Source organism: Myotis brandtii, unplaced genomic scaffold (genome assembly GCF_000412655.1).
Source record: "Myotis brandtii unplaced genomic scaffold, ASM41265v1 scaffold658, whole genome shotgun sequence".
In the NCBI taxonomy this organism is placed as follows: domain Eukaryota; kingdom Metazoa; phylum Chordata; class Mammalia; order Chiroptera; family Vespertilionidae; genus Myotis; species Myotis brandtii.
Window position 1 is genome coordinate 2,135,661 of NW_005370558.1, and position 23,018 is coordinate 2,158,678.

Genomic DNA, 23,018 nt, shown 5'->3' on the forward strand with positions numbered 1-23,018 from the left:
CTCTATTCCCCCCCCCCCCCCCCCAAGCTGGTGCCCAGACGCATGTTGGTATTGAACTTCCCAGAGGAAAAAGAAGCCCCGGGCAACCCTGGACCTCCCAAAGGGAGGCTGCAGTGAAGGAAGAGCTCAAACCACACAAGGGAAGAGGCGCCATTGTAAATGCAGGGAGTGACAGTTAGAAGGAGTGCACAAGTCATAACCTAAGTTATGTAAATAAGGTGTATGTGATTTCTCTGAGATCTATTAGTAAGCAACGAACACAATCACACACACACTTCTCTTTGTGATCTACAAGGCCCCAGAGAAAGAAATCAAAGCAAGGGCTTTCCAAAAAAAGTAGGGTCTGCCTTTTCTTTTGTTATTTAAGAGAAATCATGATTATTCATTCTCCTTTTGGCTTTGGAACTGCAGGGCCTCCAGAAAAGACCAGCAAAACAAAATCAGCAATCCGAAGTAAACTTTGAGAAACTGTTTATAAACCAAGGTCAAAACCAGGCTCTGCCTCTGATCTGCAGTTGCTTTATGGGCAACCACGGGCTGGGGGTGGGGGGAGGAAGGAAACACAGATCCACATCCCGGGGGTGGGGTGTCCTTGTTAATAAGGAATGGGCTTTCCCCCTTGGCTGAATGGCTGCCTGGATTCAGCATTTCTTCCACATGTACAAATATTGTGATTTCTATAGGGGCTTCTTGGAGCTCAATAGGCCCTGAAACTTTACATCACAAAATACCCATCTCTGGTAAAGAGAAGGTTTGGGCCAGTGTTATACCCCATGCCTGTCAGAGATGGCAAGTATGTGCGGGGTGGACAAAAGTAGGTTCACAGTTCTGTGTATGGTAAATAATATAATAATTAATAAATATTGCAAGAATAAACTGTTGTTTCTGTACTCACAACTGTGAACCTACTTTGCCCACCCCTGTATAGTCATTGATTATCTGTCATCCAGCCTGCTTATGGTTAATAGTATTAAAATAAGTTGGAATTTGGGTCTACCCCCAATTTGGCTGTGTGACCTTAGACTAATCGCTTTACCTTTCTGGGCCTCAGATTCTTCACGAGATGCACAACCAGAAGAGGCTGGATTACATCAGTTCTCTGGTCTCTCAGATCACTCCTGTGGTTTTGTGATGCTTTCCCTCCGCTTCCTCTTTCAACAGCCATCTCTATGCTCCATTCCCCTCAGTCCTGAGAAGGAATTCACCCACCTGCGGTAGGTCTTTCCTTTTCCTTCTAAAGAGCCTTCTTAGTTTTCATATTATCATTATAATAAAGTCATGCTAGTAACCATCTTCCTTTATTCTCCTTGAAACAACTCGTATGGAAAGGGGTTTTCATTTCCCCCTCTTGTGCCTTTTAGAGCTGCTGTAAGTATCCAATAAAACCAGCAAGCTTCCTGAAGAGCAGCTCCTAACCTTGCCAGCTTCCTCCTTCCCTCCTGTTCACAGTACTGATCATTCACACATGTACTTTATACATATTAATTTTTATAGGTGAAGGTACTATTCCCCATTATCCTTGCAGAGTATAGTTTGAACATTTGATCAAAGAATCAGGAAGTGTATCTCTGGGTAAAAAATGATGAGATAATAGGTAGAAGGAGAAGTCTTTGGAATGGAAAAAAATGCAATCATTGTAATGATGATGATGTAGTAATGATAATGAATATGTAAATATATCTCATTTGCTGAGCCTTTGCTATGTGCCAGCCCTCTGCTTTGAGCTTTTCATGAATTATCTCATTTAATCCTCACAACGCTATTAATTTAATGGCATCAGACTCTTTTTGTGTAAAGACTTAGCCAAACTGCCCACAGTCATCCCTTCTGTAATCAAGAGAGCCAGGATCTCAACGCGAGCTTGTCTCACCCAAAGCCCCTGTGATTTCCCAGCCCTGTGAGGGGAAGCCCCCAGGTGGGGACTCCGCTCCGTCCTCTCCTGTTTCTGTACGGTACCTGTGGTTGCTATAGCACTGACTGGCTGGGATCGCCTTCCACTGCTTATTCCATAGAGCTCAATTTCGTAGGCGGTGGCCTCTCTGAGACCCGTTATGTCCCTGGTACGTTCGGGGGCAAGGAGGGTTATTTCCAGTGGCTCAGACTGCTTTTTGGTGTCTCTGATTTTGAGAACAAAACTGTCGAAGACCCCCTCATCAGCTGTCCAGGACAGACGGAACCCGTCTGGGGTGGCATCTGAAACCAGAAGGTTGTCGACTTCTGGCTCGGCTTCTAGAAGGGGAGAAAATGGCGGTAGGAGGAAAGAAAACATCATTTATCAGTATGTGTCATCGTCTCTCCAAGGGGGATGTCAGTATGCAGTGATGTCCTGAGAGATGGAAAGGAAAATCATTCAACATGAGCAAGTCTAGCAGGCCTAGGAGAAGGAAAAGATGGTCTTGACACATTTAATACAAACTGAGTGGATGCTTGCGTATGTGAGTTTTGTCTAACAGCAATCCTATAAATCCACATCTGGACTCAGCATTGGCCCCTTCCCTGCGTTATTAAACAAGTTCAAAGCCAGGAACTTGTTTACATTTGCTCTCTGTCTTCCAGTGGCCGAGTGCCCATCCTCCTCTGTGAGATCTTTTTCTTTTCTTTTTGAAAAGACAAATAAACCAGCTTTAACGATCTGTAGAGCTGCCTATGATGATACCGCTGATTATATTTCCCTTGATCATGAGCAAAATGGCTTTTAAAATGATGTAAATGTTATGATCTTTTGGCTTTTTTCTTGGAGCGGTTTTACTGAAGGCTCCTACTCTTGACTCGCTTGCTTTAACCATTAGATACGTGTTAAGCTGGTAGAACTAAGGCTTGGAACCTCTTGTGCTAGATACTTTGGATGCAAGGTATTATCTGGGATTGCCTGAACTAGACAAAACTCAATGTCAAGATAAATCTACAGCTGAGTTTCCCAAAGTGTACTCACAGCACACTATTCCTGTTTGATCTTCCTTAAAAGGTACCCACCAACCAAGAAGCTTGGGAAATACTGCCTGAATCAGCCCCTCTTGGAGAGACACATGCACATTTGGATGTTCTGTGAAGCCTTGTGGTCAAGGATCCTATTTTAAGTCAGTGTTTCCGAAACTTACTTAAACATGGTTTCACCAAGTGGGGCTTGAAAAATTCTACAGAAGTAGTAAGCTCTAGAAAGACTTTGGGAAACACAGATTTTTGAATGTTAATGTTGTTAATACTCTACTTTTCTAGGAATGACTAGTCTTGAGAAAATTATGGATTTAGTCTGTGTTGAAGAATATCTATGATATTAGTGATTACCAAGATAACAAGTTGGTAATTGGTTTTCCAATGATGAGCCCACCTGGTAAGTTTGTCAAGATTATAGTTGAACCTTGGAGATGGTAAGTGTTGTAAGTTTCTAAAATATACTCATTGGTATATTTCCTCTGAGAAGGCTGGAATGTAGCTGGGAACCAGCCAGGATGAGCGCAGGGGAAGGTGATGTGGAGTAAACACAGAAGCGCTAGGGATAAGTCATGGTCTAAAGGATTTGGAACACCAAGTGGAAAAATTTGGAAACATCTCATTTCTGGAGTGGAAGAAGGGGAGTGCTCATTAGAGACATACGACGAGGGAGAACGTGGGGTGGGGGACGTAAAAGAATAGGCCACATCTATGGATTAAGTAGAGCACATGGACAAGGATGTTAAAACCGTGGTGATCCGGTACATAGATTACATGGTAGTAAACCAGGAAGGGAAGAAAACGGCTCACTTGAATCAAAATACCTGTAACAATCTCAGCCCTCAAGGGCTTGGTTTGGTGCCCTTGGGTGAAGCCAGAGACCACAACCTCATAGCCAATGCCGGTTATGAGGCCTCTGAGCTCCAGCTTTCTTTGGGTTCCTGAAAGTGTGAATTCCTGGGGATCCAGCAGCTTCCCTGAATCCACCACCGTTACTAGGAAGCTGTCAAAGGCATTCTCCGATGCCATCCAGGAAACTGTGAACCCGTAGGGATTAATGTCGGAAATGGTTAGGTTTTCCAGAAGGGGCAGAGCCTCTGAAAGAAGGGAGGAGTGAAAGGAACTCAGGTTAGCAGCACTGACTCCGCCGGACAGAACAAGTCTCCGCAAACACTGCAGATACCCCGTCAACCAGTACATGTATTACATGCTCAGCAAATGCATGTCAGGAGTTTAGATGCCAGATGATGGTATCTTGTGTAATCTCATAAGAAGCCTATGAGGTAGATATTATTTGCATTATAGTGGTAAGAAAATTGAGCTTCAAAGAGATTGATTGGCTTGGCCAACTCACCTAGCTAAGTATGTGATAGAGCAAGGTCTTTCAGGAGTGTCTGACTCCAATGACCATGAATCAAGTTGATTAGGCCAATTAGTGACACATATTCACAACTTGAGAAAAAAGGAGGAAGTAAGATTTTTATGGTTATGGCCAGTAAAGAATACTAAGACTTGCTAATTCCTTTGATGTTTGTTTTTCTGGATAAAAGTAGGAGATAAGGACATGTCTGCATCTTCAGTACGTTCTGTTAGCGTCATTTGTTCATTCATTCACCAAACATCTGCACCCCGGGCACTATTACTTTTTAGGTGCCAAGGGATCTTTCCACACACTGGGATTCCCAAGAGGAGTGAGCTTTTAACAGCTGAGTTTCTGTCAATACTTCCCTCCCCATAACATCTAAAGAAACAGAGAGGTCATTGACTTGTCCAAGATCACATATCTACTAGGTGGCTCAGCTAAGATCCAACCCAGGTCATCACACTCCAAGTTCAATGTTCTTTCCACCCCCTTAGCCAACATCTAGTCAGCCAGCCCAAGTGCTGGCAAGTCCCAAGGCATAAGCAGGATTAGTGAAGGCCCAAAGCCTCCCCTCCAGCAAAACAATAACGGCGAGTGTATTTATTTTTTACCGGAGGGGCATGGGCCCGGGAATTCCAAGGCCAAGGCTGCTTTAGCTGCATCTAGTTTAGAGCCTTCTTTCTCACTGCAGCTAAATGGAAACTTTCAAAGAGATAAATGACCGCTACACTAATGCCCACAGTCTAATCCACGGGATGTAAAGAAAAATGTTTTAAAAAGAAGTGCTTGGTGAGTGAATGAACAAGTAAATAAATGCCCTCATCCCCTAAGCAGAGACTGAAATTTTACTGTGGCTTGGACTTTTCTGAACTTATGTTGAAACACTTGGTGTTTATTTTGAGACATTTTTTTTTAACATGTAAAGATCTCCCCAGAATCATAACTCTATCAAAGGCAAAGATGAAATCACATGGGCTGTGCAAACAGGCTTCCTTGTCGGTAAGACAAGGGGCTCAAATTCCGTGGCTGAGTCTTGTTTAGACAAGCGGCGCCTTGCTTTGAGAGCTGCCTCTTTACACCTCCACGCTGTCAAAGCAGCGCATTCTGATGAAAAGGAGGGCGTGCAGGCTAATTAGTCCATCAAAGGCCTGCTATTTGTAGTCCCTGTATTCGCCCCCCCCCCCATCTCTTATTAAAATATACTTCTTTTCAAATGCAGTCTTTTCTCTTCAAGGATTAGCTGAGACAATGCTGTAACTGGATCTAGGATTCCCAAAGCCAGCTTTCCCTACCTCCTTCTCTTCTCTCTGTTCTGTGGGAGGTCCTTCAAGAGGCTACAAGTCAGGGCCTGATGGGACCTGTGGCTGGCCATTCCTCCCCTCCCGGGCAGTGGGATTCTCATGTCATAGCTACCCCTGCCTCCCTGCCTGCCCCCCCATGCCCCACTAAGCAGGTGCCATAGTCTGTGTTTGGAGACCATATGATGGATTGGATTTACATTAGATAGTGGGACAGAATATATAACCACTTTTTGATCTCACATTAAAATATGTCTGGGATTCTCTTTAAAATAATAGGGAAGTCCCGATTGCACGGGTCTTTGTTTCTATCTAGGTTTACCACTTATTTTAAGATCACCACTTTCCTCGTAGTGTTGGGAGAAAGCAGAGAGGACCCGGCATCTGTGAAATGGGTGCCAGGCAGTTAAATCTCATCATGGCCACTTAGTTCCTGTGACAAGGCTGCCAGTGGGCCCTGTGGTATCCTCTCCCCATACATAAGGAAACTGGGGTTCAGGCAGTTAAGAACTAGATGAGGTTATATAACTCAGAAGATGCGGGAGAGCTTTAGGAACCACGCAGGCCTGGTCTCAAAATCCTCGCTCTTGTAGCCGATGTTGCCTCCAATTCAATACTTATTTGAACTTATTAACATCTCTTATTTACCACAATTTAGACCCTAGGAAGGTCCTGGTTTAATGTGAAAACTGGATGGCAAAGTTGGTTCTCCTCTTTTTTAGACTAGATATTTGGTAAATCGACACTATTTGCAGCCTTTGCCACTGATTTAGGATGATCTCAGGAGAGGAAATAGAAAAGTGTTTCTTTATGTAACTCAAAGAGAAGTTAGAAGTCAAGTTTAATGAATGGGTAAGGTTTAATTAAGCTTGGAATTTATCTACTATCCTAGGTTGAGCCTTCATTAATCTGTTATGTAGTCAATTTTAAAGAAGTATTTTTTTTAGAAGAAAACGATAAATTATTATATTTCTGAGGCAGGTGGGTCATGGTCTGCCTGCCTTACATAGCATGATCTATGGACAAATTCCTGCCCTAGGCCACATTAACGTAGAAGTCACTCTTTAGCCAGAATCTCCAAACTGTGGATCAGACAGCCTATAAAACTGAGCATAAACATCCATGGATGTTTTATACTGTTGACTTCATTGTCTCAAGTTCCTACGCATGGCTGCATAAGATCCCTCTTTGCTCTCCATTTAGACACTTATATATGGAGTAAAGACTATGTTTTGGATTCAACTTCTCTTTAGAATGTCTATCACCTCCCTCCTCACCCCCCTTCCCATCTCAGAATTCTAAGCAGACAAGTGAGAACCTTTGAATGAGTACCTGTCACGACAAAGGCAGTGAGGGGTCTGGTAGGTTCCCCTGCCCAGGTGGTCCCTGTCACGCTAACGTCATAGCCAGTGTTCTCCACCAAGCCGGTGACGTGAGCATGCCGAGCGTCTCCTGAGAATGTGATTTGCTGGGGCTCATGCAGCCCATGGGAATCACTAACATTGATAACAATCTTTGCAAAGGGCCCAGCTGGAGCGGTCCATGACACGTGGAAGCTGTCGGAAGTAATATTGCTAAGAATTAGCATGCCCAACTCTGGCTCTGGCTCTGAAGAGGAAGAAGGAACATGGGCAGAGAGAAAGGGAGAGACATTATTAGAGGAAGCGGTAGACCTCTCAGAATATAGCCGCAGAACATGAAAGTATCCATCCCTCCAAATAGTTGCTGAAAGGTAGTACATTAGGCTCCATTGCTTCATCGGCAGGCACAGATTTGCGTTCTTTTTAAGTGTAGACATGAGCATCTGCTAGTCATGTATGAAGAAAAGCAAAGAAGCCACAAGAGCAGTACACAGGATTAATGCAAAGGGTGTCAAGGACACAGGCTGTAACGGGGCCTTAGCTCTGAAAGCTGTTCCAAGAAGATAGCTTCTTGGTGAAGTATACGTGGCAAACACAGAAGACTACACCTCACCTTAGGGATTCACATTTTAAAGACTCTGAAATGCTGACTTGGTTCAAAAATAAACAAACAACAAAAACACCTTCATTTTGGTTAGCCCAGCATCTCAAACATTGATTCATGGGTACCCTTTATGAGGGATATTCTTTGAACATCTCAAGGAGCTGGTGTGCCATTGAACGTGCCTTAGAAAATCTACTTGGAAGTTTCCTTACTCAGTCTTCTGTATATCTATTTGGATTGTACACACTGAAGATTACTATCCATTCAAAAGAAATTCTTAACAGTACTTAGAAACCCAAAGGTATATGCCATAGGGAAACCTACATCTTACCCCAAATGCTTTAAATGTGGAAGTGACTTTCATTAAAAAATTCCTGGTGTATGCAAATGTGAGAGAAACTTGATGTTTGGCGCTGCCTTTTCCTGATTAGGAAATTCCCCTCGTGGGTAATCTGGAAAGGTGGATGGTTCCACTGAGGTTAAGTTTCTCTTGTCCCTTAAAGTCTAGACAATCAGGAATAAAAGCAACTTATTTTTAAAGCAGGGGGCCTGTACCATTGCTTTCAACCGGGATGCATATGGTCTGGTCTCCTAAATGCATATTTATCAAATACTACTACCACTAGAGTAAGTTCAACCCAGCCTGTATTTTGAGAGAGGCAGCAGCCTTGGAAGGTAAGATACGAGGATGAGGATTTAGGGTTGGGAGGAAGCAGACCAATCCTCCCACGGACTTAGGCGTTGTTTGGCTGCAGCTACTATATTTGCAGGAAGGAGGGGACTCATTTGTATAAACTTTAGCTGGACAACTGCGCAGCATAGCTTGATGCCCTAAAGTCCCTCAGGACAAAAAAGATCTGGCTCAGAAATGGAATGTAGCCCTAGGTAAGGGCATGGGATTTCCTACTTAGCAGCCAGCTTGAGAAGCTAATGATGGCATAATTTGCAGCCACAGCACTGGAAGATTCCATCAGCCCCACAAAAGATAAAGTCCTCCAAGCGGGACTCTGTTTGTCCTGTATTTGGCTGTGGAAGCAACCTCCCGGATTAAGGATGCACGCTAGGACTCTACTCATGCGACCAGACAGAGACTGGCAGTGCCAACACAATCACATGCTGAGTAAGGCCTGGCTCCTCGCTGCCAGGTCTCCTTACTGCCAGCTGTCTCCCAAAGGGTGCAACCAAGCTGAAAAGTGAGATGCAAGAAAAGACGCAGAGAGAGAATGGTAGGTAGTGTTCCATGCAAGCCAGGGACGTTTTTCTCCCACCACGTCTAACCCTTCGGAACAATGCCTTGACATGCTGCCTGCTTCCAGGAAAGACAGACATTTCCCCAAATTGAATTGCTCTGAATATTCACCACATGCACCAAGATTCTGACAAGATGATGGATGAGAGGGAGACTCTAACTCTTTGTGACAGATTTCAGTGGATGACAAAACATGCTTGATCGAGTAAATGTCAAAAAAGGACAGTCTGTAGGGAATGCAGGCACAGGGAAGGCTCAAGGACAAGGTGAGCCCACTGGGTCCTCTCACATGGTTCTTGGGTTGTGCTTTAGGGTCTTTTCTCTGCCTGTTAGTGGTGCTACTTTTAAAATCTTTGTGGAGAGAAAGAGAATATTGAGCATTCTGACCAAGGAACCAGAGGCGGCATGCACATACCTTTTTGAATGTGACACAGGCAAACTCTGATTAGAAAGACCACAGGCAGATGATAATGGCAGGAACTGGAAACGATTATTCAAGATCAGATGAAAAGATGGTTTAGATATTCAACCAAAGCCAGTCAGGTTAACTCTTTCCAAACAGAGCAACTCCAGATGTGAATGCATATTAAGGAAATTGCAGTTGACACTGAAGTTCCTTAACTGGGGGTAAGAGTATTTTTTTATATTTAAAGCTCTGATCTGGGTGGCTCTATCACATTTTGAGAAAGACCTAGAACTAGGAGGATGAAAAATGGGGAATGAATGATTTTTTGGGGGATGCTCCTCAAAGGAAGTTCAAGGAGAGTGAAGAATTGGTCACAGGAAGTGCCTGTGGTTGTTGGACTGCCAGGGTCTGCGCGCGCTGCCCGCCCATCAGCCCATGAAGGTGGGCAGGGTAATTGGAAGGAGCTCTGAGGGCGGTGATGACAGAGATGCGGGACACAGAATGTGCCACGGTCCTCGGAGGTGGTCAGAATGCCTAACTTCTATAAGAAAGCCCTCAAAGGCAGACTCCCAGCTTTCCACGAGAGGGACACACTGCCCTAGGTCACATGTGAGAGAGTGAGCTAGCTAAGGGGAGGTTTGGCTACAAATCGAGGAGGAAAAAAAAATAGGAAAGTGTGTCAATCAGAAACGCTCTCACAGGGTCCAAATCAAAACACATACGACTAAACTGTGAAGTTTTACACTTTGCCCTCTTGAATTCCCCAGAATGAGATTGGGAACCATAAGAAGAAATTATCCTAAGCTTATTCCACAAATAACGTTTTTTTCCAGTTTGTGATGTCTTACGTTATCTGTCAAAAGACGGCATTGTCCCTCAATGTGCTGAGGATGCTATTTTGAATGGAAAAGGCTCTCCTTTCCAAGTTCATTTAGATTATTCTCTTTTGCGGCACACCACGGGACACCTGCTGTCGAGTGTGTCATGGGCACACTACGGATTTAAAGTGAGAGCCAGTTCTCTTCTGCTAAGCAAGCTCCTGGTTGAAACATGACTATCTTACTTCTGTGTTTGCCATCTACCATTTGCTGCTCTGGGGGCCAGACAGCATGTTCTGGTCTTTTCTCTTAGAGGTGGCATTGGAATTGGGGTGTTCTGAATGGCATGGTTTCCTCTGCATGCTCTTTCTCATTGTTTTCCCAATTAAAAAAATAGCACCAACACAATTTCATGAAATCATCAGGATGTTTGGGTATTAAGAGGTCAAAGGCACTAGGAAGAGAAAGACACTAGGATAACAAAAATGATTTTTAAGACCTCTTTGATGGATGTGGATGTCATGCCAACTCAGGGACAATGCTCATTATGGGTATTTTTTGCTTTGTTTTGTTGCTGAAGGTGATAATGCTTTTCTCCAGATTCTATATGGCAATCTGGACCAAAAAACATTCTACTCTGTAAATGTGCTGGTCAGTGATAACGCAGGCAAGGCGAATGCACCACTTGGGCCGCTGTTGGAAGAGAGTTTTGTTAAATAACCTTGAGCCTGGCATCATGGAGGAGTCACTGCACTGTGGCTCACGGGTCAATGGGCCAGGAGTGGCTGCACCCTGCAAGGAAGACCCTGGAGAGAGAGGGTGTTAGACATGGGAGCGTGCACGTGTACCTGTGGTGACTGTGACATTGATGGTTTGGGTCCGGATGCCGGGAGCAAGTCCAGAGAGGTAGACAATAAAATCATTACTAGGGCGGAGCCCTGAGATGTAGGCAGTTCGTGCAGCACCAGAAATTTTGTATGGCACCATCTCCAGTAACCTATTGGAATCAATAATTTCAATGGTAAAGGTCTCGAAGGCGCCATCGGTAGCTGTCCAGGACAGATTGAAGCTCTCAGGGGTTATGTTGGAAACATTTAAGTTTCCAATTTCAGGTTCTCCGGCTGAAAAAAAAAGGGGGGGGGGTTGGAGAGAAGAAACAAATAAATTTGAGTTAACCATTTGGCTGTGTTTTAAAGTTGAGATTGTTAATAGAACCGCAGTTGGGTAGAAATATCTGATACCTGAGGGTTATGGTGAAATGCAGCAGTGTTACCAATCAGCGCCCATGAGGGAGGAAAGGGGGGAGGGGGGGTTGTTAAAAGAAAAATACAAAAAGGAAGGTACAGCAGTTAGAGTTCCCCGCTCTGGAGCTGCCCCACATGGCCAGGCTGCCGGATCTGGAGCGTGAGAAAACATGCTGAATGACTGGGGCTGGACCTGCTGTGCCTAAGTCCAGACGCTCCCAGGAGCCCCACCTCGGGGATGCTGGCCATCGGTCAAAAGATAGGAGTGCTGGCAGCTTCCCTGCTCCGGATTTGCACTCAGGAGGCCAAGTTACTGCAGGCGCCCTTTGCTTTGAGGGAGCTCCCATCTATTCAAATGAAGACTAAATAATTCTGACGCCATTACCCTCCCAAGATGGTACCTGGAGGCTTCTGATTTTGTGACTAGAAGGAAATTGGCAATGTGTCAGTGCCATTCTTAGGACTTTCTTTATCCTTCTGACAAGGGCCAGCCGTTCTCACAGTCTGTTAAAATAGCTTGTCCTCTCTTAACTGCTTTCTATGTGGGCCAAGAAGGCTAGTATAGCATTGCCAACGAGGAGACAAGAGCCAAGGCAAGAAATAACATTTTGTCTTGGAGGTGGTCCTGCCCAAGCTTTTCTGAGCAACAGGAATAACCCATGCGGAGGGCAGGCAGGAGTGGGGATTGAAAAGCTAATACTGTCTCCCTGGCAAGGAAGGAGAGGGCCTTCCCGTCCCAGCGGATTTGGTGAAACACAGAGCAGATGGAATTATGACCCTTCTCCCCCCCCCCCCCCCCCCCCCCTACTGACTCATCAGAAGCAAGAACGTTGTTGTCACTGAAAAGAAAAACAACCATAAAAATACGAAGAACATCCAAACCACAAGATCTGCAGGAAAGATCAGAAGTGGAGGGCGATTGCTCCGCCTTCTGAGGAGGATGGTCTGTGGATGTGAGATGAAATGAGCCACAGGTCCATCCAGAGCAGCCGAGGTGGCACTATTGAGGCGTCTCAGGGCCCGTTAATGCAGCGGTTGCCTGTGTTGTATGTGTATCTTAGCGAGAGTTACTAAAATGACTGAGGCTAGAATGTGGAGCTATATTTTTGATAGAACCAACTAGGACATAAAGATTTGCATGAAAGTTTCGTTGCAATAATTATCTAAAAATGGGGCATATGGAAAACCAAACAACACAGCCTCTACTGAGCTTCCAGGCAATGGCAGGCCTTAGGAAGGTGAACAATGGCAAACATGCTGGAAGGCTGCTCACAAGCAGGCTCGTGGGAAACACTGGACGCCTTGTCACTCAGAGGAGTGATGAGCCGACTGTGAGGCACCATCCTGGGTCTAGGCTGGGAGTGTGCCATCCAAAGGCCAACACTCCAGGGCGCAACTCTTGATTAAAAGAGCAAAAAGGGCACCAGGTCCCTGACACTCATGGCCTGGACATTCCTTGCTTCAGATGCTGCTGGGTGTACTTCTGTTAATGAATGGCTTTTTCTTTGGTACTGTCTCCAGTCCTAATCGTGTGATTTTCTTTCTCCCTTTTTGGTCTAGCTATTGGCTAATTTTGTGTTCTAACAATGACTCAGTACCTGAGAGAATTCCCCAGAGGAGGGTAATTCAGTTCTCTTATTATACTCAGTGCATTTTAAAGAAACATTTAAGTTAAAACATTTTTTGAAATGCAAGAATGACGGTGTCTATACCCTTGCGGGGTTCAGGATAGGAAAGGATAATTTCCAACTAGCAAAAAGGCTCTCTAAAATAAGTAATCTGTGCTCCACCATAACTCACACATGGGAGGGGTCGGCTTTTAGTTATATCCAAGCACGAGAGAATGCAATAGAGACGAGAGATGTGTTGTAGAATTAGATAAAGTCTGGGGGAGGCTGGAAGCTGAAGGTAAGAAAAGGCAACATCTGTATTGCTCATTCTCGGGATGCAAAGGCATCTGGACCAAGGCACAGCCCCAGGGAGGTCGCTGACCATGCACAGCCGGCAGCTAAGGGGCCAGGGAAGGGATTCAGACATGGAGAGAAGCTGACTCCCTGATCGCTCGGAGAGAAAGCAGGGAACCTGGGGAGAGAGCGTCGACATGGAGAGGAGGTACCTGTGGAGGCCTCAGCGGAGAGCACTGGTGTCCTATAGCCCCGGATCACCCCGTAGATGGTAACTCTATAAGGGGTGGCGGCCTTGAGGCCCGGGATGTCCACAGCCCGCAGGCTGCCAGGCACTGTGAGGTTCTGAGCTGCCTCCACCTTGTTGGCCTCCTGCACCTGAATGACAAAGTGCTCATAGGCCTGATCAGCTGCGGTCCAGTTGAGTTTGAGGCCATCCCAGCCCACCTCGGTCACGGCTAAGTCTCCCAGCTTGGGGAGCTCCTCTGAAGAAGGATAGATAGGTATGTGTCAGTTCTGTAAACCAAAAATGAGGAAACCAAATGTCCCACAGCCCAGGGAAGAGAGAAAGGGATGAGAGAATTGTGTGTGTGTGTGTGTGTGTGTGTGTGTGGTGTGATCCTTGGTCTCTGGGTATTTCCCATTTGAACTGTGGTAACCTGGCCACAGCAGTTATAAATGGGCAGAAAGGGAACATCTGCATTGTTCATCCCTACGTTGGCAATGCCATCTGGACGACTGCACAACCCAACGGGAGGTCTCTGAGCAGGCACAGCCCGAACACAGGAAAAGGTGGGATTGTGGGTCAGGATACAGGAAGAAGGAATGGTTAGAAGTGTAGTCTTTGGAGGCTGCTGGGTCTTGGTGAGAATTCCATCACTGATGTTTACTAGCTGTGTAATCTTGGCATGTCACCCAACTCATCTCTGAGCCTCTCTCCTCACCTTTAAAAGGAGCTGACAGCACCATTTCCTTGGACTGTGTGATGATTAAGTGACGCTGTTTATAAACCTCTGAGTGTCCTACCTGACACGGAGTGAGTGCCTGGTAATTGGCAGCCTAACAGATACATCGTTGTCTTGATGCTGTAACTGCACAGGAACTCCATTTCTTTAAAATGACCTTTTCCCTAATCCCAGCCAGCTTCGCCCTGTCTGACAGCACCGTGACTCCCTTGCCTCCTTTCGACCAGACCCTTCCACCTTCACACACTGCCATCCACTCCTTTCTCCTGGAGCCCTCAGGACAACTAGTTCTGGTCAGCATCAAACTCCCTTAAAGAACAAAGCCTCAGGTTTGTTGATCAAGAGAGGCTTTGTCAAACTAAAGATAACATCTTGACTTCAGTTATGTTTCAGCCCCAGACCCGTAAAGGTGGAACAAACCCTACTGACCACATCCTTTCAAAATCAGACAGAGCGACGCCATGGCTGACGTCAGGACCAGATGCAGTGATCAACTACATCCTACCCTGGCCCTGACCAGGCAAGTAGAGCCCATGCCCTTAACTCCCTTAGTCGCCATGATTAATGCTTTCCCCCCTATATAACCATCTTCCAGAAGCCACCGGGGAGCCAGGTTTTAGAGCATTAGCTCACCTGTGTCACCAGGCTTGGTGCCATTTCCTTAAATAAACCTTTCCTTTCCTTGCTGCAAACTCCCATTTGCATCTTATTGGGCTTTGATTTGCACAGGCAAACCAACCTTCAATTTCTCCCCTTGGGAATTCTTATTGCTATGGGAGATAATTCCCACTTTATTTCATTGCTGACCTTGGAGAGATCATCTCATTGCTGGCCATAGGCTATCTGACTGGGTTTATAAAGCCTCAGGTTTAGACAAGGCTGATGTCTTATCTCTGGTCTTTTCCCAGCTTTTGGGGATCAAAGGTTCTGTATGGGATTCTTGGTCCAGCTCTTTCCCTCTCACTGGTCCTCTGCTAGAACTTTGTCTGAATGAAGAATGCCTGCACCACGAAGCAAGGCCCTTTGTGTGAAGGGAGGGCCCACTTTTAATGAGAAGTGGTTGTTGCTTGGTAAATGGTGCAGAGCAGGGCCCGCTATTTACTTCTCTACAATGTAGGAAGGACATTTAATGTAGTTACTGTGGCTGATTTTAGAAAGTTTAGATTCAAATATGGAAAAAATGAAACCCTGCTTCTCAGGGTTAAATGGAATCTCTCAGCCTCTCTTTTGAAGGCTGGAGTGGCCATGGATTCAAAGTTAGAAGTTAAAATAGCTGCAGGAATTTTACCACGAGAGTCTGAGCAAACCCGGCCATTTAGAGGGGCTGTTTCCAAATTCTGTTCCACATAGACTTGGTGTTTTTTGGAAGAACTGGGTTGTGGCCGTGGGTCTAGGCAGCCCTCTTCCCAGCTCACCAAGATCAGCTGTTTGTTTAGCTGTCATAAATGGGGTTCCTTTTAAGATTTCATGTGCCAAGGAATTCTGCTAAAAACGAAAGTTTACCAACTACAGATGCAGACAGTAGCATCTTGCACCCAGATTACGTATGTCTCAAAGGCCCCCTTTGCTCTTTGGTTTGAAGCTACTCCAGGGAACCCAGGACAATGACAGCTTGGCCAGCTCAGGTGGATTGTAACATTACCTTTCTGACTTTTGGAATTGTGTGCAGTTTCTAGCAAGGACCAACTTTATTTGTTCTATATGAGCAAGGAAAACAATTCTTTGAATTAGCTTATTTGGACAGTGTTATCAAAACAGAACCTGTAGAAAATATCATGGGCTTAAGGCTCAATATAAACATCCTACTATCAAATATCTGCCCCATTTCCCACAGCTCCTTTGAAGGCTGTTTCAAGAAACCTCATGAAGAGTATGGAGTTTTCTATAACAGATGGAGCAGCATAGTTTCAGGGAACAAATTGAGATGAATTGTTTTTCCTCCCCAAATCAAAGAAAAACCTTGAAGTTGAATGTGGCTGTCCTTTCTTGGAAATGTTCCTGCCTTGAGTGTCTGCTAAGGAGAGGGAGACTTGCCCACTGGTGTGGCTCAGTGGTTGAACATCAATCTATAAACCAGGAGGTCACGGTTTGATTCCCAGTCAGGGCACATGCCCTGATTGTGGGTTTGATCCTTAGTAGGGGGCATGCAGGAGGCAGCCGATCAATGATTCTTTCTCATCATTGATGTTTCTCTCTTCTCTCTCCCTCTCCCTTCCTCTCTTAAGTCAGTAAAAATATATTTATAAAAAAGAAGAGACTTGATAATTTTAGATCATTTCAAAGGTCACTCTGTAGAGATCTGACTCCAAGGTGGATGGCCGTGAGTGACTCTGAGGCCACCAACAATATGATTTCTCTAGAAAGTTCTGAATTTTATTCTTGTGCGACACCCCCACAGTCTGTGCTGTTTTTATCATAAGATGTTGCTACCTGATAAATGTAGCTATTTGCTGTTCAATGTTTATTACAGGATGGGCGCTTTGCTAAGCACTTTCATGATCTCATTTACTGCTCAGGACAGTGTTCTGAGGTAGGGGTGTTGTCTGGGATTTGAAGGTGAGAAACGAAGGCTCAGAGATGGGAAATGACACCCCCAAGAATACTCAGCCAGTTAAGGTGGAATTCCAAACCAGACCTCCCTGAGTTACAGCTTGCGTTCACGCTGCCTCTCAACAGCCCTGGGATCGGCTCTTGCCACAAGGGTTTTCTCTGTTCCCAAGACAGATTGGCTCAATCACACCCCTGATCTGAGAGGAGGGTCCAATACCTGTGATGACCTCTGCGGCAAGGGGTCGAGTGCTGCGGCCCCTGACCTCGCCGTGCAGGGTGACTGTGTAAGGGGTACCAGCCGTGAGGCCGGGGATTTCCACGGAGCGCAGGCTGCCAGGAACGGTGAGGCTGTGCACTTCTTTGGCTTGGCCAGCCTCCTGGACCTCAATGACAAACTGCTCATAGATCCCATCTGGGGTGGTCCAGTGTAGCCTGAGCGCGTCCCAGCTAACCTCGGTCACTGTGAGGTTTCCCAGATCTGGAACCTCTTCTGCATAAGGACACAGAGTTCCTGAGTTACTAAAAGGGCATCTGCACACTTAATTCAGGTAAGGTGGCATTTGGGCGAGGGATGAGCTGTCCTGGGAGTGTTGATTCCAGTAATTTATTTACTGCGGCTGTTGAGCTCACTCCAATAGTTGGCACTAAAGCCAGGGTTTTCCTATTCAGCCTTTGGAGATGAAAGATAGTTCTAGGAATTGTTCTCAACTTCTATTTTGACATACAAATGGGGCTTTGGGGAGTCCTTTGGTGTGTGCTTAAGATGAGCTCAGACCAATATTTTTTCCATTTGCAAATTGTGCTTTCCAACTTCTGAAATACTGTCACTGAAACTTGCTTTGAAAGAGAAGTCACCTCTCACTTTTGTAAAGGAAGAGCAGGTGGAGTTCTCCATGGACCTGGCTACCCGGCCAGGACTAGGACTTGGCCGTATAAGGGATATGCCATTTGGATGGAACAGGCTGATTCATGGGTTTTCCCCAAGTGTAGGGGCTGAGCCCAGTTCGCAGCTGTGTCCCTCCTGAGCAGAGACAGTGGGAGGAAGCAAATGAGTAAATGAGTTTAGAATACCTGTCCAGACTTCAACAGAGAGAGGGGCTGTGCTGGAGTCCCCAGTGACCCCGCGGATGGTGACACTATACTGAGTGGCTGCTTTGAGCCCGGGCAGGTCCACAGACCTCAGCCCTCCCGGGACTGTGAGGTTCTGGGCTGCCTCTCCTGTGCCAGCCTCCTGCACCTGGATAAAAAACTGCGCATAGGCTCCTTCCGGAGCAGTCCAGTTGAGCTTGAGGGCGTCCCAGCCCACCTCGGACACGGTGACCTCTCCCAAACTGGGAATTTCCCCTGGAGAAGGACAAAGAACCAGTTTCATACTCAAATCACATGAGATCCAGGGACGCTTTGACACAAGAATAGGCATTATCTTGCTTTAAAAAAATGTGACTTTCTTTAGATAAATGTACATCATGCAGCTTCCTAAATTTGTGAAATAGCGTGTAGGAAAATATTGGTTATCTTACTTCATTAACAAATTGCTCTAATCTCCAGTAGACAAGGAGATTAGTTTTTTACTTTGAAGTAAAATGCCTTAACTTTCGTTACCAAGAGGGAGCCTGTTTGTGAAGCTCAAGGTCCCTGCCACGGGGGCTGCATGTGTGATCCCCAGACCGGGCTCTGCAGGACTCCACAGGGTGTGGCCCACATGGGTGCAGTGTGAAAGCTGCCCCTGGACACTGCAGCCTGGCGGCTCCCCATTCTTAAGACACCAAGGTGCTATACCTTGGGGCAGAACTAGTCCATTCAAAAGCAAGCCCGTCTGATTATCCTTGGCAGTTTCCTGTTGGGAAAACAGAAGCTACAGACAGAAAGGTAAGAGGTACCTGTGGAGGCCTCAGCGGAGAGCACTGGTGTCCTATAGCCCCGGATCACCCCGTAGATGGTAACTCTATAAGGGGTGGCGGCCTTGAGGCCCGGGATGTCCACAGCCCGCAGGCTGCCAGGCACTGTGAGGTTCTGAGCTGCCTCCACCTTGTTGGCCTCCTGCACCTGAATGACAAAGTGCTCATAGGCCTGGTCAGCTGCGGTCCAGTTGAGTTTGAGGCCATCCCAGCCCACCTCGGTCACGGTGAGGTTTTCCAGTTCAGGGGTGTGGTCTGAATAAGGACAGAGAGGGGGTCAGTTAAGCCATTCCTGCAAATGCTTTCCTTCTGGGGACCCAGAAATGGCAAGCCGATGCTGAAAGGCCATGAGGGCCTGCGTGCTGTACGTCACGACCGCATCCCCGAATGGTGCTGTTGCATAAAAACACCAACAGAAAAACCAATGTAAGACTTACTTTGCCTTGTTGCATATTTGGGCTTGTGTTTTTGAAATGGCATTTTCCTATTGACTTGTTGCTTAGAAAACTCTACCCGTCTAGGTTAGTACCTCTCTGGGCTTCAGTTTCCATTTTGGAAAGTGTCTCAGGAGGATGAGATCTGAAGGAACAGCCTTCGGCTATTCCTCGGATTCTTGGTCTGAGCTGTCCAGCCGTCTGTATTTTGAGAAAATTGGCTCCTCTTAGATTTCCTTCCTTTTCCTGCTTCCTTCATCTCCTCTATATTATTGTCACTTTGTGTTGGAATTTTTTCAAGTTTCTGGGGCTCTAATCAGTTTACTTAAACCACTTCAGGAAGATGAGAGGTAAATTAACAGGGTACGAGTGAGGCTGAATTGAGCCAGGCAGCAAGTCTTTGCAAAACTGTCCCTTACTGGATAGAAAGACAGACTGAGGCCCTATGGAATGTGCCATCATCATTCATCCAACCACACAAGGTACAGTAAAATCGCTCTTGTCTAACTATACCTTCAAGGTAATAACATGCCCATGGCTGAGCTCACATGGACCTTGCATGACCTGGGAAGAAAGGACTTTCTCTGGAAATGGATCCTATAAACAACAAAGTAAGAACTGCTTTAAGTTTATTTAAAAGAATGTTTTTCCCCTCTATTTATGTCTCATACTGGTTGCTAATTTCAAATGAGCTATGCATGTCCTTGAAAGCAGGCTTCTAACTTGAAAATCTTAGTTGCAATTGGATGGAAGATAGCCTTTCAGAGGGGAAAATGCATCTTTTCAAGAATATTTTTAATTCAGACTTTTCCACCTTATGGAGAATGTTCTTTCTAATTCTCATTGGCAAAGCTTACACTCCTGCAAATCTTGCTGATCTAGGACAGGGGTCTGTAAACTGCCATCTGAGGTCTGCTGCCTATTTTGGTAATGAGCAAGCTCACAGTACTTTTTATATTTTTAAATGGTTGGGAAAACAAGTCAAACAAGAAGAATACTTCATGATGTAAGAAAATAGATGAAATTAAGATTGTATCGGGACATAGCCATGCTCGTCATTTCTGCATGGCTGCTTGTGAGCTCCAAAGACACAGCTGAGCAGTTGTGACAGAAACTGTATGGCCTGAAATTATCTGGCCCATTTCAAAAAATATTAAGGACACCTGATCTTGAACTACATTCTATGGACTCACTTAATCCAAATTCGGGTCCTGAAGTGCATACCCAAAGCCTCATAGCAGTTCTAACCACACCCAGATGGCCTTGATGAGAAAGAGAGGACCCTGAACTCAAAGTGATGTATCCAGTTTGGGCAAAAGAAAAGGAGAGTCCGCCATCCTTAAATCCCTTGGGCCTTGTGAGGCCAGGAGCAGCAGTCTAGTTTTAACAATGGTCTCCTTGACCTTGGGAGCATGTCCCTGTCAAGTGCTCCAGCAGTCCTCTTGCTAAAAAAGACATGGTACAAATCCAGGCTAAGCAAAACGGCAAGGTTAAGGAAACTGATCCTCTGGCTCATAAACTCTCCTCTTAGCCCATTTTCTTTTGTTTCTACTCCTGCTATCAAAACTGCTGCTCAGCAACTTAGCTGACACTGACAATTCCCCCCTTAATGTGAATTAAGTCACTGTCTTTCCTCGCTAGCTTTTAAAGCTCTCTCTCTCATATTCTGACATAAAACATCTTTCTTTCCATGAAAGAAATACCAGGTACCAGGTTGTAAGAAATCCGAGAGTCACCTCACTGGGCAGGGAGGAGGTAATTATTGATTATCTATTAAACTGTTGCAATAAAGATTAGTGGAGAGACGAGAGGAGATCTACAATGGAAAATCTCTTCCTGATGAGAACCATCTTTTTCCTTGAATCAGGTTTTCATATGCCACTGACAGTCTTGCACAATCTGCTTCAGCTGCTCATACAGCTGAGAGATTAACTTTCATCTAATGTTATGTTGCTCAGTAAATAGTAATCATAATAATGGTACTGCCACCTCAATTTTTGTCTATTCTTCCATTTTTTTGTTTTCTGGGGGGTTGGTCAATCAAGAAAGACCATCGGTTTATACTTAGTGAGCAATGCTGTGGCTGTATCTGGGTGCTCTTGGCACCCCACCTGACCCTTCACTAAACAAATGCTAGTCAGATAAGTCACAGTATAACTTAATGAGTAAAATCAGTAGATAAATGACAAGAAGAGGGATAAGAATGATAAAGAGAGAGAATAATATTAATAAAAATTCTGCAGACAAAAGTCGAGGTAGGGACCAAGTGGCATCCCATAATAAATGCAGACTCTACATTTCACTGGTAAATGACACACTGTGGGCTTACTGCTTCAGAAGCCCAGGGTTTCTGCAGTGTAGTTCCACACTCAATTTCCTGGCATTTCTTTATGAAAAGGCTGTTGTCTTTTTCTTACAGCTGTGCACTGGCATCTACCCTCTGAAAAATGTCAGTGGGCCTGGGAAATCAGGATTTCCAAATCCCTTTCTGTGCTGATGGTGGGTTGACCAGCTGGCCTGGAGTAATTCCTGGCTCTGCCAACTTTAAATCTTTAGATTCCCAACGTCGTGTAGATGGTACTGCAGGGCAGCTTGCTGCCTTAAAATATGCCTCTTTGGAAAATTTGTTATTCTAAAATGGTTATTTTTAAGGAACTAAAGACTCAAGAAGAACCTTTGACCTTCTCTCTAGCTGCTTAAGAAAATTAGATAGAGGACTTTCTCCAGGAAGGGAGCTATCATCATAAATGACCACAGTTTAATATGAACTAGGTGTGACAGACAAGGAGGAACATAGCAAGGCCCCTTTGGTCAAAGTCCTTTGTGTGTCCCATTGTTCAAGGTAGCCCAGCAAACATTCATTTACCAAATATTTGCTTCTGCATCTCCATGTGAACTTTCTCCCCTTTCAAGGCCCAAATCACTACCCCTCCTTTCTTTTTAGCTTAAGATGGCATATAAGCCTCTACTGCCAAATTGTTCTTGGGCCAAATATCCATTTGGAACGTACATAAATTTGGTGATTGTCACCTGTTAATCTGTCTTCTGTCATTTTAGTTATTCCACCAGCCAGAAGAACTAAGAGGGAAACCTCTCCCTCCCCAACACTGGCATGGAAAGATGCTTCAGTGGCTTTGTGTTTCTATGTATTCTCCAGGTTTTATGTCCCTATTGCTCGCAGCAAATTCCTGGCCTCCACTCCAAGCAGGGTTCCCCTGAGGTTATCAGGGTCAAATGCAGAGAGGAGGGCTGGGAAGGATATGCCTGATACACACTCAATTTTTTCAATGCTAACAGGCATAGTACCCTCCTTCCCTCCCTCCCTCCCTCCCTCCCCTCTCCAGATTAAGCTTAACTGAGACCTTCCAGGGGAATGACTTCCCTTTCCTTCTCCTTAATCCTTAAGAAGGAGAATTTGGGCTGCTAGTACAGAGGTGGGAGAGGCCAGAGCATACAATGGAAATGCTGCCTCTGGAACAACTGAGGTCCACAGTGCTCATAAAGCACATGTCTTGTGCTTGGCTGTGTCCAAGGCCCTGGGGATGCAGCACTGGGTAGAGGCAGAGTGCTTCCATTTTGGTTGGCAGTAGGAGGTAGGCCATGGATAAATAAACCAACTGCTGAATAATATCAGGCCAGATAAGTGTCATGAACTTTGGAGCAGCATGGAGGGGTAAACTAGGATGGGGGCACCATTTTATATCAGTGGCCAGAAAAGGCTTTTGAATAACACACAAGTTGAATGCAACCAGGAAAAGGCCATGGGAAGAACTAAGAGAAAAGTGGTTCCCTGGCAGCAGGAATAGCATGTGTACAGGCCCTGAGGTAGGAACAGGCTTGGTCTGCTTAAAGAACAGTGAGAAGGCCAAGGTGGCCATGGTGAAATGAGTATGAGGACAAGGGTGGAATGAGGTCAGAGAGATGGGATGGGTCAGATTCTGCAGGGCCTTGTAGCCTGTGGTAGGGTCTTTGGATTTTATTTTAGGTGTGATG

The 23,018-nt window shown here is 45.5% G+C and overlaps 1 protein-coding gene across 3 annotated transcripts in view; it reads right to left on the reverse strand.

The window, feature by feature from the left end:
* The window catches only part of TNC (tenascin C), an 89,811-nt gene that overhangs the window by 23,521 nt on the left and 43,272 nt on the right, over positions 1-23,018 (reverse strand). The window contains exons 11-17 of one of the 3 annotated variants that reach the window (XM_005880931.2): positions 18,574-18,846; positions 17,765-18,037; positions 16,911-17,183; positions 13,391-13,663; positions 10,879-11,151; positions 3,756-4,028; positions 1,957-2,229 (exon numbers count right to left, since the gene is read on the reverse strand). In XM_005880931.2, coding sequence (XP_005880993.1) covers positions 1,957-2,229; positions 3,756-4,028; positions 10,879-11,151; positions 13,391-13,663; positions 16,911-17,183; positions 17,765-18,037; positions 18,574-18,846 — 1,911 coding nt within the window. The remainder of the gene's footprint in view (positions 1-1,956; positions 2,230-3,755; positions 4,029-10,878; positions 11,152-13,390; positions 13,664-16,910; positions 17,184-17,764; positions 18,038-18,573; positions 18,847-23,018) is intronic. The other 2 variants (XM_014528921.1, XM_014528922.1) reach the window with 2 other exon arrangements.